This window comes from Rhineura floridana, chromosome 1 (genome assembly GCF_030035675.1).
Source record: "Rhineura floridana isolate rRhiFlo1 chromosome 1, rRhiFlo1.hap2, whole genome shotgun sequence".
NCBI lineage: Eukaryota > Metazoa > Chordata > Lepidosauria > Squamata > Rhineuridae > Rhineura > Rhineura floridana.
This window is the reverse complement of record NC_084480.1, coordinates 212,833,790-212,852,301: the sequence shown is the minus strand read 5'-3', so window position 1 is coordinate 212,852,301 and position 18,512 is coordinate 212,833,790. Positions and strand designations below refer to the sequence as shown.

Here is an 18,512-nt window from a genome sequence, read left to right as displayed (position 1 = left end):
GGATGAGATTTTTTCATCTAAGATCTTAAAGCTATCGTCCCATTTTTGAAACAGTGAACTTTGTAAGGAGGCAATTTGCGTAGAGAGGAGGCTTGTAGCTGGGTCTTGCTCTGAATCAGGGATTAAGGGCTGCATTAACTCACTTTTTGATGATGTTGATGTTTTCGCTGCCATTTTAATGTTTTCGGGTTGCTTTGATTCACGATGTGTCCAGTGAGAGGTTGTTTTGTCAAGATGAGAAGTACTGCTGTTGATCTAACTCTGCAGGAGATATTCCTGGTTCCGTCAGATATTTTTAAGAGGAGTTTTGTAATTTGTGTCAAGGCTTTTTTCGAAGAAAAGGCTGCAGGGTTAGCAGAGCTCACAGCTTACCCTGTTGCTCCGATGGTCGCCACCTGGTGGATCTCAGAGGCCAAGATTATCATCATTTTGGAAACAGGAAATTAAGTACTAGGGTTAGGGTACAATCAAACTAGCTGGGGCGAGTTGGATATGGCAGAGCCTTAGCTGAACTGGCAGGCTCCTGACACTGCCATGCCCTGCCAGCAGAAGCCCCTTGTCCCAGCTCAGCCATGGCACAACTGGGACTCTGTTGGTTCAGCTAGGGGTCTGCCAGGGACGGCCAGCCTGGCAGATGGAGAGCTGGTGGAAGCCAGTGTTAGCCCCCAAAACAGAGCATTCCAAGGGCATGGCAGGAGAGAAGTGGCATTGGGGGGGACTTACATGGCATCCAAATCCCCATTGGAGAACTCCCATGGGTCCTGATCTGTGGGAAAATTCCACTGGCAAAAGAGTCGGCGGCGGAAAATAATTGCGATGTTGGTATACGAGGAGAGCTTACTTCCTGGTAGGGCTATTTGCGGGAACCGGCTCTTCCCTTCTAGCTCCTGCACACAGCTTCTGACGAAGCCTGTGTTCACCCGGGCTGGTGGCTCCCGAGCAGCAAGTGGATGCCATGGAGCTTTCCGCTGGCTCCTCCTCTGCTGATCCCCCCTCCCATCAGCTTTGGTTCATTTGTAATGTTCTGCCCAGTGGGAATGGTGCACAATCACACCTTAATCTAGGCTACTAGGTTTTGCTCTCAAGCTCACAGTCTCCAAGATCAGCTGCTGGAACTGGAAACTATGGATGGAGTTTGTGGTATAGCTTGCACAGGTTGACCAGGCTGGCTCCTATTTATATCAGACCCAGTCAATCAGGAGGCTTGATTCCTGCCAGATGGACTGATTTGTATACCCACTGACAAGCCTCCAATGCTCCTCATGAGGAGGACAGGATTCCTTCTCCCTATTCCTTTCCCCACATCACTAGAGCAACCTGTCCCACCTCAACTGCCCACTTGTAGCCCACAAGCTGGATGATTTGGAGTGGGGTGATGTGACTGTCAAAGTGTGTTTCAGTGTTTCTTTGGGAGTGTGGCCAGGGCCAGGTAAATCCCAGTACAGATTTCCTACACTATTCCTCAGGCACAAACTAGATTCAGGCAGTGGATTAACTCAAAAGGGAAAACTTATTTTTCTTTAAACCAATTTTAAGATACAGTAGCTCCTAGCTAGTTCACAGCTATGATACATTTGTGCGTACATTGAACTGTCCCTGAACTCTCCTATTCACCCTTGCTCTCAAGTTAAGACTTTATTCACTAATAGGCAAAAAAACTTTGTGTTTAAGAATTAGGGTTGCCAGGCTCAGGGAAAAACCACAAGGAGAAAATCTCCCTTCCCTCTGCACAACTTTTAAAGATACAGAAGACCTCTTGGAGGCTGCAACCAAGAGGTCTTCCGTATCTTTAAAAGTTGTGCAGGGGATTTTCACCTTGTGGTTTTTCCCATTACAGTGTTGCAAGAAAATCTGCACTTGGCTGAATTTTCTCTTCTCTTAAAGATACAGAATCATTCTCAGGCCCTGAGCCTGGCAACCCTATCAAGAATGTACCTATAGCCAACAGATATTTCTATCAAACTTTAAAAAGCAGGGAAATTGGGCAGCTATAGTGAATGCACTAGGGGAGCAAGAGACCTGACCTCCTCTCTGAGATATTGTACTGCCCTACAAATTTGTCAAAATGCAAACACAATTTGGTTTGGTCTTTCACAGTCTAGTCCACTTCCTGTATAACTTGGAAGAATTTGGTAACATGTGCCTCTGAGCATATGGTGAGTGGTGGCAACATCTGCAATCAGGACTACATCTCCAAAGAAGGGGAATTACATTTTTTGTATGTTTGTTCGTGTTCTTCTTGCTTTGCTTCTTTCTTGTGTTACTACTGTTTCTACAGAGCATCTAACCTATTATATTGCTCTCATTATTTATCTTAGAAAACTGTGTCAAATTTATTAATTAATTTCAAAGCCTTTTTATTGGTTAATGTCATATGATGGGGAAGACAGCCTTTCGTGTTTCAAACTGAAGGCTGTGTTGTATTTCTATTTGGGGTGCATTAACAGTTGGATCTGAAACTGCAGTTTGATGTAAAATCAGACTGATTACAATGTGTTGCTACCTAAGCAATGAATCTAGCTGTTGGAAAAAACAAACCTGGCCTGCCCAAGATGCATGTGTTCAGTTTGCTATGTTTAAACCACTCCACTTACAGAAAGGTGGACGTGATCAATTAAAAACATAGAGCACACCTCGAAATTTGCTAGAATATATTTCACCTCCCACTTTTTTATCTTGTGCAAACTGAGGCACTCCTCATATCCATTAGAGACTATTCTGCAGAATAGTCAGTGCCGTTATTCCACAATAGTTTTTGGAGTTTTTTTTAGTGTTGCCAAGTGTTGCTGTACTTCCAATATTCACAGAAACAGAAGCAAAAGAAAATGATTTATACTATCCTGTAGACAAACCTGATTGGCTATGAAGTGTTACAATGTCTAACTGTTCACCAGTGAATCCTCAGAAACAGAAGCAGACATGGGGAAAATGACACCAAACAGGATCATAATAAGGTGAATATCCTGCCAATTCAATGTGGCTTTTTGAGAAATATTTCTCCTGCTTCCCTAAGTTCAGTAGTTTTGGTCCAAAAATTAAAGTGATAGAACATTTGGTGCAGCCTTAACTGTAACTTTTCCTTGTGATTAGGGACTTCAAGCCAGACATCAGTCACAGGAAGAGCTGTGAAAGGCACAACTCTATGCCAGCGTCGTGGAAGCTGTAGCCCTCCAGATGCTGAGCACCCTTCAGCCCCAGCTTGCATGGTCAATGGTCAGGGGTGATGGGAGTTGAAGTCCAGCAACATCTGGAGGACCACAGGTTTCACAACCCTGCTCCATGCCAAGGAAAACTGTATTCTGCAACCTGTACAAATTAAGTAAATTTACACATTGCTGATTTTCCATAATTCATTCTGAGTGGCAAGAAACTGCATGACACTGAAGCCCCATTCCCTGGCGAATGGAAATCTTAATTGCCTACTCCTCTCACTTACAATGCTTCACCAGGCTCTGCCCACATAAAATGCCAAAGATAGGCTTGGAAGCTAAGGGTTAGAAACATTTTAAAAATAATGAAAGCTGAAATTTTTGTATGGTTTGCATCTAATATCACATTCGGCCGGAATTCTGGATGGCATTCTGCTGGCATTCTGGATGGCATTCACACATCTTGAACAATATATATTTTTTTTCAATAATTTTTATTCAGATTTTCATAAAACATACAAGACAAAATCATAAAACATTCAAAGACAAAAAACAAAATCAAAAATAGTTAAACAAAAAGAAAAAAAGAAAAAAAAACAAAAAGAAAAAATAAAGAGTAAAATATTGACTTCCCATTTGTCAAAGATCAAATCAGTTATAAGTCTATAATATATAACAATCCTGTCTCTTAAGTCATATTATAAAATCACTTTCCTCCAGTAGTTATCTTACTTAATCATCAAATCTCATAAACATTACTTTATTCTTTCCACAAAAAGTCAAAGAGAGGTTTCAATTCTTTAAGAAATATATCTATCAATTTTTTTTCCAGATAAGCATATCGATTAATCCATCTCATTACTAATTATGATAATCTTATTGTCATAACCATAGTCAAAATAAACATTTCAATTAATCCATCACATCAGAATCTGTTAGGTTCAATAATTTCAGTAGCCATTGTTCTATTATCTCTATTAATTCCATTTTCCATCTTCCATCTTCAGTAATCTTGTTAAGTCCAGTAATTTCAATATCCAATCTTCCATTATCAGTATTCCATAATAATCTTGCTGTCAAAGCCATAGTCATATAGTAAGAGTCTGATGGGGATTACCTCTATCCCAAATATTTTCTTGCCATCCATTCTGAATAGGTTGCTGAAATACTGCTGTAAAATCATATCTCTGTTCTTTTTTTCAAAATACACTGGGTCATCTCTTAAAAGTTTTTCCATTGTCACATGGCTGCAGATAATTCCATAGATTTTCTCTATATTGGGCTCCATCACATCATTCCAGTCCAGAAGAATATCCATGCCATTGATAACTTTATCTCTAGAATCTTCATTCATTTCTTCAGAGATAACATTGAGTTCCAAACAATAGATTTTATTTCTAAAGTCCATAGACTCCAAATCTTGTTCCTGTTCCACGTTGGTTCCAATCTCCGGGATCTCCTCTCTCACAGGGACCCCTATTCCAGTCTCCAGGGTCGCCTCTCTCACAGGGACCCCTGTTCCAATCTCCGGGGTCTCCTCTCTCACAGGGACCCCTTCCAGGGTCACCTCTCTCACAGGGACCCTTATATCTTTAATCTCCTGCTTCATTTTACTCAATTCAATTTTCATTATCTCAATCTCATCCATTATTTTCTGAAACATAGTTATTTCCAGATTTTCAGCCACTTTCTTAATTGCCATTTTAAAAGAAAAATATAGGAAAACCACTTCTTATTTCAGCAACAATTGGGTTAATACTCCAAGCTTGGTGACATCACAGTATAAACAGAGCAGACAGCCTTATCTCTCCAATAGTTAAGTAAACAAAATGCAGTTCCCAGGATCGAAACAATTAATGGCAATCGTCAAGAAACAGATTCGTCAAAATAAAATAGACCAAAAAGAGAGTAGTCTCAAAACAGTATAATATTTTTCAAAATAAAAATCTGGAATAGAAATCCCTCTTCTGTGTATATCTTTAGAATGCAAATCCAGGACAGCTTTTTGCAACAAAAACAGAGATAAGCTATTAATTAGTGCGTAGCAGAGAGAAGTTATGGCTCCCCAGTGAGATGTCAAAAACTGATCAATCTGGCAAATCTCTTTTAAACAGCAACAATTTAAGTCAAGTAAAAGAAAAATATAGAAAGAAGGGTGCTTGCCTGTTAGTGCGTTCTCTCTTAGAAGATAAGGTGAACGTTCGCTTTATCAGATAGAGCTTGCTGTTAAAAATCCGTCCCACCTTCGTCGGCTGGACCTCGTCCCATAAATTAATGAGATCTGGTCGTCCCAACAAAAATAGGCTTTGAGGTTAATCTCTTCGTTTCTCCCTACCCGGGAGAAGTTTAATCAGTCAAAAAAAAAAGAAAAAACTGACTGATATATCTGAATAAGCTTCTTTTGAGGCAGGAGCCCGTCTCAAAAGCAGGCACAGGCTAAGTCACCCTTCCCGGAAGTCCCACATCTTGAACAATATAGAATGACTATTATGAGGCAACCAAGGGAAAGGTGATAGAAGTAGATGGAATAGGAAGCCTGGGTGAACACAAGTCACATGGGGTGATATTCAATGTGATACTCAAAGTAGACCCACTGAAATCAACACACTTAAATTACTGAAGTCCATTAATTTCAGTGGGTCTATTCTGAGCATCACTAACATTGGGTATCACACTATGAACTTGTTTTTCACCTGGCATAACAAACTACATAAAAGTATGTTTATAAGATATCTAGTAACAATTTAGGCAAGAAATCCTGAATAGCTGGGTTCAGCAGCATGGATTGTCATGAACTTCCATCTTCTGGACAGAAAGTATAAAGATCACAAAAAGCATAAACCTCAAGATAGTGTACAATTGTATATCTTGTAGTGCTAACAATGCTGTATATGTTGTATATTTTAATGATGTGAATCATACCATTTATTAATAACCAATGATGGTTAACAAAACAAAACAAAGCAAAAAGAAGGGGAAGAGGAACATAATTTATTGCCATGTTTCCAAAACTTCATGAACAGTTTTCAGTTCATGTAAGTGGGAAACCCATATGCTAAATCCAATTCCCCCCGACCTCCACAAAATTATATTCTGCATACAGCTATACTTTATAATATCATCCATGGCCCTGTTCACACATCACTTTAAACCACATTTTTAGCACAAAAGCAACAAAGAGCAAAAAAGAAACAAGATGAGCCTTGGGCTCACGTACTCCTGCCATGTAAAGGTAAAGGTGTCCCTGCAATTATAGTGCGAGTCGTTTCCGACTCTTAGGGTGACGTCTTGCGACGTTTACTAGGCAGACCATATATATGGGGTGGGATTGCCAGTTCCTTCCCCGGCCTTTCTTTACCCCCCAGCATATGCTGGGTACTCATTTTACCGACCACGGATGGATGGAAGGCTGAATGGACCTCGACCCCTTTTACCAGAGATTCGACTTCCTCCTTCCATTGCAGTCGAACTCCAGCTGTGAGCAGAGCTTTCAGCTGCGTTACCGCTGCTTACCACTCTGCGCCACAGAGGATCTTAATTAGTTTTCTTTCCCTCAATGTCATTTTATCTCCAGTCCAGTGTTTATAATAAACTCTGGTCAGTTTTCAAAAATGTGGCTTGTTAAACTAACTTGTTTGCTATAAACCATTGTGTCTCATCCAGATGACATGACAAACTGGCTTCAAGGGAAAGCAAAACTAAATGCTGCTGAAGTTCTTCTCCCGGCTGTACAGAATGGGAGAACAGGGAAACGTGCAAGTCCAAGGCAGTCTTTTCTTGCTTCTGTACATTACCCTAGTTAAACCGTGTGCTAGTGTGATGTGCGAACACAGTCAATGGGTTTTGCTCCTTACAATAAAGCAAAATACTGCCAATCTTATTCAACGTCGTCTTTTCCAAAAAGAAAGTTTCAAACATACTTAAAATAGTCTGCTTTGACAGGTATTGGATATCTTATTTGACAACCTTCCAATAATTTGCAAATTAAGAGAAGGATGTGTTCCTTATCTCTTGCTAGTATTGGCATTAGATTAATAATGTACAATTTAGCACTTCATTTACTGACTGTGAAGAATCCTTGTTACTCAAAAATTTGCCAGCGCATTCCAACATGCTGTCTACATGGGTTGTATCCAATGAAGTCACTGTGTGAGAACGACTTCTCTTGCAACAGAATTTCACATTCCTCTCTTCCCCCCCAGATCGCCCAAATATGCTCTGGAAATTCCCCCAACCCATTTTGGAAGGGTGTGTGTGGGTTTGAGGGGAAGTTCTATTGCAAAATCAGAAGTTGTACTGCTTGCACAATGACTTCATTGGATTCAGCCTCATGGGCAGGTGACATATAGTTGGGAAAATCAAATGAGGACCTAGCCTAAAGCACCTGGCAATGCTAAAATTTCCCTGTTTGCATTCTGAAAAATCCTTAAATAGTTGCTAACAGATAATGACAACAGATGCACAGTCTTTAAGCATGCATAGTCAGATGCAAGATCTGAAAAACTTCTCTGTTGTTCATACACATCAGACTAATATACTTTTTTTCTGAAGTAGGGAAAAATTGTGGTGGAAATGTACTTGAAAATCTCTTTTTAGATTCTTAAAGATATCTCCTTTAGTTAGATAGGTTTCTAGCTTTTAGGGATATAGGAAACATATACCGGTAAATATGAAGTTCTGGGAATGGCAAACAAAATAATCCTACGATTATTGTTTCACATCTCTTTATTTCTAAGCCCACACATAATTGTTATCTGATGACTCATCGTTTCAACCACTTGGGATTAGGAATGCCCATGGAATTTAGTCATCCCAGCTATCTGGAAAACACTGCTAGTGAGAAATGTGACATGCTCCACCAAACTTGTAAAAAATGTGTTTATCCCACAATGAGATGCAACAAAGACCCAAATTCAAAGTCATATGGCTCTAGCAGAAACATTACATATAGTTTTTGAAAAGGAAGTTTTCTCTATTTAGAGAAACTGAGAAACAGCATATTTTAAAGATTTCTTTGAAGGAGAGCTTAAATTATCTTTTCAATTTACACACTTGCACTAGAAAATGAACTAATGATACCAAATATTATTAACTGTGAACATTCACTGGCTCTGGTACAGACAAAGTATTCTGATGTATATATCCGGAGCTCCATGCATGCGGGGGCTGCACTATTGTTTTCCAAGTCAAGAAATGCTCCAAGTGTACAATGTGAATTTGCTATTGCATTTGTAGACCATTTCTTGGCACAGATGAATCTTGGCTTCAAGCTCTGGTCAGTCCCTAAATGGCCAGGGTCTACCCTAATGCAAGGAAATACATTTATTTATTTATTTGATTTATATCCCACTCTTCCTCCCAGTAGGAGCCCAATTTAGATGCTCCTCCTCATGTTATAAGATCTACTGGTGAAGTCTTGGTCTGAGTGCCATCTATTCAGAAAGTAAGAAACATGCATGCAGAGAAAGGCTTATTCAATGGCAGTGCCACAAATGGCAGGTTACATGACTTGGTGATAGAGAAAAGGTAAGGAATTAAAAACCCATCAAGGCTTCTTGCCTGGCCAACAGAGAGTGACTGGAGAGAGGAAGGTTTGGGAGGAACAATGAGCAGTTCAGCCTTAGACATATTTTTTGTTTGTGTGTGTGTTAAAAGAGGTAGCATTATCAAGCAGGAAGTTGGATAGGAGAGTTGAGTGTGATAACACATAGGCAGCACTGAAAGACATAACATTAGTTGAGACACTATATAGAGGCAATAGTAGGGGACCAAGAAAATAACCCAAAGGAGAAAAAAGAGACAGGGGGAAAGCTGAAGAAGAGCTTCTAATTATTTGAATTAATTTATTGTTTTGATTTATTAATTAATAATGTTTTTAGCAAACACATGGCTACATGTGCTTTGATGCAAAGATGGTTAAGCTATTCTATTAAGAGAATGGGGTGGTTGCTGAGCACATGAAATTCCACCGGAGTTTGACACCTTTTGGATCATAATTAGTCATCACACATTTATTTTATTTACTTATATATTTCTAGGGATAATATTTAATATGCACAAAGGTATAATTTGCACAAAGGTCCAAGGTAAAAGTGTTTAAGCCTTACTGATTTGCTTGGCTTTCCTGACGAAATCAAGGGCACTGAATGTGCTTCACTTAAATAGTTCAAAGGCATTTGGGCTCCTGGTAGGCCTTCCCCTCACTGTACAGCAGGCTGACCATCCACTTTATCTTACAATCAGCATAGCTATAGTCACTATAGTTTAAACATTTGGCAAAGAAGTAACAGCTAAATACAGAAGGAGAAATCTTTACACAGAAATGGAAGCAGTACTAAAATAAGATAAACTCAATCTGCTGTGTATTTTTAAATTATTCTAGATTGAATCCATTTAGGATATTTTGTTCATAGGCAGTATTTTAAAATATAAAACACATTTACTAGAATATGAGATATTGGGATGAAGTAAATACATAAGGATGGGAGAAGGTGGTCATGGGATGAAGGAAACCACTTCGTGAGAGTAAGCAGATGTATGCAGGATTGTCCTACTAGTTTTCAAAGTCTGAAAAAAAACTGTATTTAGGATTGAGGGATTTCACTTCACATATTCCACCAGCTGCAAAATTAATGCCTACATTTTACATTTCTCTGTAAAATAAATTATATTCGATAATGCAACTTGTGCGCCAAAGCATTCTTCTTGCTTCTCCTTAAAAAAATAAAAACAAAAATTCAACCAAAATTATTGAGGACTATAATAATGTAGCTTTTATTAAGCTCTTAGAATAAAATATTTAAAGAAAGTTTATTTAATTTGCATTCCACCCTTAGTAGCCCTGGGCAGCAAACAGCAAAAAGTTAAAACAGTACAATTTAAAATCAAATAAGAACATATTTACAATAATTTAAAACAATTAAAACCATCTAAAACATTTAGAACATCTACAAACATTTAAAAGCAATTGCCTGCTCTCACAGTTATTAATTTCACAGCTGCCGTGACCAGTTCTCTCTTGGCTATCAAATGCCTGGGTAAACAGGAATGCTTAAAAAAAATTCCTGGAATTAAATAACGAGGGAAACAGGCACACCTACCATGGACAGCATTTCACAAATGGGAACCATCGTTCAGAAAGCCCTGTCAGCGGTTGTTGCCGACTGGACCGCACCCAGACGTGGCACCACGAACAAGGCCTCCACTGCTAATCGTAGGGAGATGAGTGATACTGGGGGAGTCACTCTAGTTTTCAAGCTGATTAGGGCTTCGTACACTAGTTCTATCACCTTGAATTGCTCTCAGTTGCTCACCTGCTGCCAGTACAGAGCTTTCAGGACTGGTGGCACATGGTCCTATCAGGCTGCTCTACTTACTAATCTAACAGCCACATTCTGCACTAGCTACAGCCTCTGAACCATCTTCAAAGGCAGCCCCACACAGACCACATTATTGTACTCCAAGCAGAAGCTCACTAGTGCATGGACCACTGAAGCCAAGCTATCCCGGTCCAGGAACGACTGTAGCTGGTGAACCACCCTAAGATAGACATAAGCACTCTTAGCCACAGATGCCACTTGAAACTCCAGTAACAAGCTGGAATTCAGAAGTACTCCCAGACTATGAACCTGTTCCTTCAGAGGGAGTGCAACCCCTCCTAGGGCAGGCCATACACCTAATTCCTGGATACGGGAATGACCCACCCACAGCATTTCCATCTTATCAGGATTCAGCCTCAGATTATTAGCTTCCATCCAGCTTTTCACTGTTTCCAGGCACCGGTCCAACACCTTCAGAGCCTCTCTTGATTCAGATGCAATAGAGAGATAGAACTGTGTGTCATCAGCATATTGACTGTGCAAGCTTTTTGTGGCAGATGCATGATGCCAGTTTTGTTTTAGTTATGTGCATAATATACCTTTTCCATATTAGTGCAACTACAACTTTCCTCTTCTCTGATGTTCATATAACCAAACCTCTTGAACCCAATAAAGTGCTCAAACAGAAAGACTCCTCTACAATACTGACATGACAAATCTCTGCTACAGATAAGGATTCTCAAGTAAGTAGCACTGGGTGATGGCCTTGCCCTCTGGGAGAATGAGCTCTGAAGGAATATGGGACACCTTAATATTACATTCCATGCCAAAGGAGTTTCCGATTCAAGTTCAAGAGGGGAATTTAAAAGAATAAAATTAGCTCTTCTGGGAATTTCAAGTATCCAAAGAATATCTAAACGCTCTTTACATAAGTACCTGGTTTTCTGCACAAATTGTTACCAGAAGATGTTTTTCATGAGATGTGATAAACCTCTAAAATAATGTTACCTAGATAAAAATATCCCAACATTTATATAAGCAATGAAATCAAGCAGTATTAGAAATATACCAACACAAAGCACAATGAAATTTCTTCCCAAATGCAAATATGTTATCCTCATTTTTACGAGCATATATACTTTAGTTTATACTAAACACTAATTCTGCCTGTCAAAATCAATATATTGATGCATAGGCCAAGTACCTTAAGTAAGTTGTTCTTCCACTTGCTTGAGTAGACCAGAATGTCAGATCTAAAGTTAGTACTTATTGCTTGAGTGTAAGATGATTTTCCAGCTTTCTGGTTTGAATTCAGAAGGGAAAGAGCAAGCTTTGTCGGCAAACCAAGTGGATTAGGATTGTTGGGGCTGATAGACCAAGAAGAATAAGCTGAAGTCTTTTGGTCATTTTGCAACAGATGTACAGGTTTTCTTTTTAACAAGTAACACCATGTAAAGTTTGTTGTAGTCTTCAGGCTTGGAAAAGATAATAGTTGTATATCGCCTGCATTTACGATGGACAAAGTGGATCCAGATTTTGCTTGGCTCGGGACACTGGGTTGCTTACTGTCATTATTAACTCCTGGAGACATTCTCTTTTGACTGTTATTCAGAACCTTCAGAAATGCAGCCTGAACATTCAGTGGAGTAGATTCAAGTGGCTTTCTGACTGCTAACCTTCCACTTTCAGAAATTGATAGGTTGTCGTACTCTAAAGGTTCCTTTATGAATGAAGAAACCCCAGACTGAGCAGATTCAGCTGAACTGGGCAGCAATGAATTACCAGCGCCAGTGCTTTTTTCATCTTGATCTAATGAGAAATTTTCAAGGGTCTCAATTGTGCAAATCTGCCGCACTAGCAGTGGCTTTTTCTGCTTATTAGGTTCACTAGCTTTTATGATCAATGGATGCAATGACACAGCACCTGTAGTGCAAGCAGCTCCACTTTCATCTTTAACACGCTTCTGGTGTTTTTCCATGGCAATGTCTAAACTATTGGCTGGAGACAGCATCCGCTTACTTGAGGCTGTGGCTTCCTGTTGAGGGAAAAGTCCACCAATTGGCACTTTCTGAATCATATTTAAGGACCCTAATGAAGCTGAATTTCTGCTTTCTGACTCGTAAATCAAATTTTCAAACATAGATGCTGGCTGTGAACTTGTCAAACATCTCAGATGATCTTTGTGGGATTTTGGCAGCTGAGTTTGATCTTTGACTGTTGGTACTGATGCAGTATTTATTTTACAGAGGGACTGGTTTACCTGATTCCGTGTCACTAAAATTTGAGGAAGGGGTGCAACAGCAGCCAAGCCATATGATGGGATATTACTGTGAATGCGCACAGGGACAAAGGGTGCAACCTGATACATTTGACTACTACAATTATCAGGAACAGTTTGTTGCAAGGGTTGTGCCACATATGGCTCGGACATTTTGTCATTTACTTTAGTTTGTATTTCTAATGAAGCTCCAGTCTGTTCTGTGCTGGCTGAGCCTGGAAGACCTAGAGGATATTGCTGTCCTATGTGCAGTGTTTTAACTTGAAGCTGATATTTGGGAGCAAAACAATCCTCTTGCATACTATGCTGACCAGCAACGGTGCTCATGCTTTTCTGAGTTCCAAGTGCTGGTCCCTTAAAAGTTGCTTGGGAATACTGATTGAGTGAAATTTGCTGACCGTGATGATGCATACTAGAGCCTAAAGACTGTTCACCGGAAGTCAAGTTAAGAGAGTTGTTGCTTTTCACTGACTGAGACTCACACAAAGGCTTGGCATAAGTCTGGGGATGCAGAGAACTTGAATGAAATTCCTCAGGTGGTTTCCCAGAGCCCTGCAACCTCTGAAAGGACACTGTAGAAATATCTGCAGAATCCGTTTGAAAAGAAGAACTTGACATGACATCAGGCTGATTCTTTTCTGGAGCAATATTTAAAGATATTTGCCTTACAAGGGGACCCCTCCTCCTTTCTAACAGAGGTACATGCCCAATACCACCACTACCAGAAGCCAGTTTGGAAGTAGATATCTCTAGAAGTGAGGCAGGCTTGCATGGAACTGCACTTCCACAGTCAAAGGACTTGCTTCTGTGATCGGCAACTTCCATGGAAGGCTGGGTACAGTTAATTTGTTCAGAAGCAGCACGTCGCATTTCTCTGTAATGAGGACCAGGCACACTAAGTGTATTTGAACTTGTAGGAATTGTAAGAAATTCCAGGGATTTATTTGCAGGTTCTGCTTTCGAAGTAATCTCATTCTTAGACACATCATCTTTATCGAAAGAAGCCGAGAAACTAGATGCACGTGACAAGCTACTCTCCCGACTCAGACTTCTGGAAAGTGTAGATTCAAAGCTTGACTCAGCAGAAGAGTGCTCTATTTCAGCCAAGCGAATTCTCTTTTTTTTTGGTGGAAGTTTTTCTGTGGGTAGCTTTGACAGAGTTTCACTACGCTGGGGCCAGTTAAATTTTTCTGTCTTCTCCTGATCGCTGCATTGGCTTTCCTGATCTCTTTCTGGCTCTTCTGTTACCAGTATTTCAGGAACCTGGATGTTATGTTGGCGAACAAGTCTTAGTGGTTGAACTGGTGCATTTCTTTCATTAGGAGTGCCTTGATGTTCGTGAAGCTGAACTCTTGAAGCTTCCGCTACTTGAGCACAGTGGGAGACACTCAGGAGGGAATGCTTCTCTTCTTGAGCTATAATAGTATTCAAGGAATGGAGCTTCACAGCTTTGTTAGCGTCCTGGAGGGAAATTGGCGATACTCTTTCAAAAGAATCTGATTTTTCAAATGAACTAGGCCTGCTTAAGGAGTTTGTGTGCTGTATTACTGAAATCCCAGCCCCTTGTCTTTTCAGTTCATTTTTTTCTGATGCACCTGGAACAGTCTGCTTCTCCCCATGCAACATCACCTTTGACCCCATAGTCTGTTCTGTGCCATGAGTCTCCAGCTCTTCTTGTGTCAGTTTCTGAAGTGAAATGCTGTGTGAACCGATGATTGCAGCAGTATGTTTAGAGACACTGACTGTGTTTCCTGGTTTGTTTTGACACTCTGACACACCTGCTATGCTCTTTGACAAACTACTGCTAGTATCATTTGTCTGCGGTTCATCATCATCATCTCCAACACTTTTCATTTTCCTCCTTTTTCTTATCTGAGGTGTCTGCTCCCAGACACCAGTTGAAGTGGCAACTCGATAGTGAAGAATTTGGGGTTGTGTACTGTTCAAGACTGTCTTGTGGTCAGAGTCTCGTATAGCTGCCTTGGTTTTTGGTCCGTGCAACTCTGAACAATAAAACTTTTTATGGTTCTCAAAGTTTTCCAGTTTTCTGTATCTATTTCTGCAGGTCTCACACTCAAACATTGTCCCTCGGCCTTGGTGTGACTTTTTAATTTTATCGAAAGTTGATCCTTGTACAAGTGACTTGCTTCTTGCCATTAAAAATTCATTTGATGTGTTGCATCCATAACTTTCATCGACAGATCGTGCTTGTCCAAAAGTATGCCCTTCACTGACTGAAGAATCTTCTATTGCTGCTTGTCGAACAAGGGTGCGAGGGTGTCCACCTTGAAGCTGTGGAGTAGCAGGTGCTGGCACAAAGACATCATCATACAAGGAGCCAATTTTATCATCAAAAGACTGGCTTCCACGTAGTGGGTGAGGGGGAGGTATTACATTTGTAGGTACAGCTGAATAACTGGTAGTAGGCATAGAATTACTTCTGGTTATAGGCAAACAATCAAGAGTTGGTACGGACAGCAGAAAAACTTGCTTTGACTTCTCAGTTGGTGTAAAAGGAGACTTTGGTATATCAGAGCTTGAGCTAGTTCTTCTACCCATTGGTTTTAGGTCAAACTGAAACGAGTCTTTAAAAATGTAGGACTTTGGAGAATCAATACTGCCTCTTCTTGAAAGGGATGTTCTCCGTGGCTTCACACTATCCAACTGTTTGTCATCCACTACAGCCTCATTATCAGATATTAACTTTGAAATATGTTCTTCAAGTGTTTTTGTGGCCAAAGGTGGCCTCATTTGTCCAGATGATAGCAAGGTCTTGTCAGCACAAATGGTTTGTACAACAGATGCCACAGTGGTGCTCATTCGTTGCATGCAACTTTTACTTGGATCTTTTTCAGAAATGGGCAGTCCTTTCATAAAAGGTGCTGGTGGACTCATTGTCTGATCTGCACTTTCTGAACGTGAAAAGTAGCCCGAATCAGTACTACCTAAACTTCTGGGGCTCAGGAGACATTTTACTTGCTGATCCTGAGAACAATCTGTTGCCTGCTGTCTTTGCAGCTGAGCATGTATCGCTGTCCCTGCAGGGGCCCCAAGCTGTTCCTCAGAAATGTTTGTTTCTGTTTTCTGATGCTGATCAGCATCAGACTCCTTTACCAGCATATGTGTTAAATTTGGTTTCACATCTGTTACTTTCAAGTCCCCTGGTTGTTGAGTTGCTAAAAGTGTAGAGGTGAGGTCTGCTACTCTGGGGCTATCTGATCTTAAAGGAGAAACATTTACGGGGCAAACTGTCACTTTAGGTAAAGGTGTCCTTGCTTGTGTAGGTGAGTCCTGAAATGAGGAGTCACCCAGTGTATATTCTGGATTGCTTAGTGAGATTGGCGTACTTTTGTGCAGTGAATCAGAATTGAATGGGACTTTCACTACATGTGCAGGTTCTGCTTCTAATGATCCTTGGTCATCTTGTCTTTCATCAGCTGTGCCATCATCATCACTGTCACCACTTTCTTCCACATCTGAATGGATGCTAAGTGCTTTGTCAGATTCATGGGAAAGAAACCCACTAGAATCTGGCTGAAGGACAAGCCCAAGTTTGATGGCATGAGCATGGGATTTTTTGTGCTTATACAGATTGCTTTTGGTCTTAAATGAAAATCCACAAGTCTCACAAGGATATGGTCGTTCTCCTGTGTGGGAGCGAATGTGCTTTAGGAGAACACTGGGCTTGGCACAAGCCCTATTACAATACTCACAGACATATTTCCCTAGTTTTTTAGGCTTCTGGACTTTTAGAAGGTTACATATTTGTTCTACACCATGACTGACAACTGAAGCTATCTGGGCTGAGTTGTACAAGGGAGGTATAGGTAATTGGGTGGTAGAGCTAGACGGATGAACTGACAAAGGAGAAGATTTTGCTACTAGCTGGTTTTGAGAAAAAGCCTGAGTAACAGAAGGCTGGGGGCTGATTATTGGAGAGGTTACTGCTATGCTGTATATATGTTGGAGTTTGAGATTTTCCTGGTTCTGCTGTTGTACCAGAGAATTAGGGTAGCTAGGGCACGGAGTAATTTGTTGATTTTTTCCCCCAGCTTTAGCAAGAACTTGTTCTTGTGAGTTATCAGCTGAGGGCATCTGTGCTTGTTCACTCTTCCCTGATGTTGCTACATGCACAGTCTGTGATGTGCAAGGAAAAAATTGAGATCCAGCTACAAATTCTGGCTGCACAGCATGACTTTGGACACTCAATGTATTGGATGTGAGACAAGAAGAGGCGCTTACAGTTTTATTTGGTCTCAGTTTTTCTATTTGCATCCCACTGGAAGGGCACTCTTGTGCTAAGGTGTTCAGCTCAGGCTCCATAGCTTTCAGTAAGACATCGAATGCAGTATTTGTACATGAGGATGAATGACTACAATCAACAAAAGTAATACATTCATTACTGTCAGCCGTGGCTGTACTTGAGCTAGTGGAAACCTTCTTCACTGGTAAATTTAATTGGGCTGAACTGTGGTCTTCTACTGGCCATTTATTCAAGTCCGAGGACTGAGGTAACAGCGACAACTTGGGGTGAAATGAAGTCTCAGATCTGGATGTTTTAAAAGCTACCTCGCTGCTAAGCATCCCCTCATTTCGTTTGTTTTGTTTCCCATTCTGTGTAGACAAACTGTGCACTTCTTTTAGGAGCTCTGAAGTATCAGGAAGAATATTAGACAATGAAGAAGGTTCTTCTACTTTTTCTCTAGGTTTTGACCGAGTGGGTGTTCTCAAAGGTGATTTTGGTATTTTTGTCAGGTGATTCTCAGTTACAATCTTTTTACGCTTCACACCTTTAACTGCGTCTGTGCTCCCTCTTGTAACAGCCTCAGAGATTTCTGTCCAAATACAAAGAGATAAAGTCACATGGTGATTGCACAAATGATATCAGTATCATTTACATAGTACTTTCAGCATACTGAATGTTATATAGTCTTTACCCTCACCTTGGCACCTATTTAACACCATTCCATTTTGCAAATAAGGAACTGAGGCGGAAGATGCTAACTTGCTCAAGATCACCTCAAATGTATAAGGCTGAGCAGAGTTTGAACCCAATACAGCATTTCACGGAACTGCACTAGTTCTGAGTACATTTTAATTTGGAGAATATTCTTCAGACTTGTTTCAGTTCTAGCACACATTATTTAAGGTTCCTTAAGCTAAACACATAATTTACCAATATTTGCTATTCCATTTTCTCCATGTTTTTACTACCACTCTAAAACTATTTGCTTGGTTAATTAAATTTAAACTCATTAAAATGGATTTTAGTCAAACAATGCTCCCTCATGTAGTTTCTGGAGTGTACTCAAGAGTAGACCCATTGAAACCAATGGACTGTATTCAACCAAGTCCTAAGTAAAGCTACAATCCAATACATGTCTACTCAGAAGTATGCGCCATTGGGTTCAATGGGACTTACTTCTAGGTAAGTGTATATTGGATTGCAGCCTTGGTCATTATTAACTTCAAAGGACTACTCTTGAGTAGGACTAGCATTGAACACCACCCAATGGATTTAACTCATGATTAACTTCTTTGATTTCAGTGGGTCTAGTCTGAGTCTGAGTTAATTAAATTCCACCCTCTGGCTGTGGATAACATGGATACTAGTTCAGAGTTTGGACAATCTGGTCATTGGACCCCTCCAAAATCTAAAATTCTATGGGACCACCTTCAGCACATGGGACTGTTTCTAAGCAAGCTGCAGGCTATTCTATTCAAATGGAATATTTTCACATCAACAAGAACTACTAAAGCAGATAT

The 18,512-nt window shown here is 40.3% G+C and overlaps 1 protein-coding gene across 8 annotated transcripts in view; it reads right to left on the bottom strand.

Moving 5' to 3' along the window:
• Positions 1-18,512, bottom strand: part of HIVEP1 (HIVEP zinc finger 1) — a 163,055-nt gene that overhangs the window by 38,721 nt on the left and 105,822 nt on the right. For all 8 annotated transcript variants that reach the window (XM_061592031.1, XM_061592024.1, XM_061592071.1 and 5 more), the window contains exon 4: positions 11,673-17,581. In XM_061592031.1, the coding sequence (XP_061448015.1) occupies positions 11,673-17,581 (5,909 nt within the window). The remainder of the gene's footprint in view (positions 1-11,672; positions 17,582-18,512) is intronic.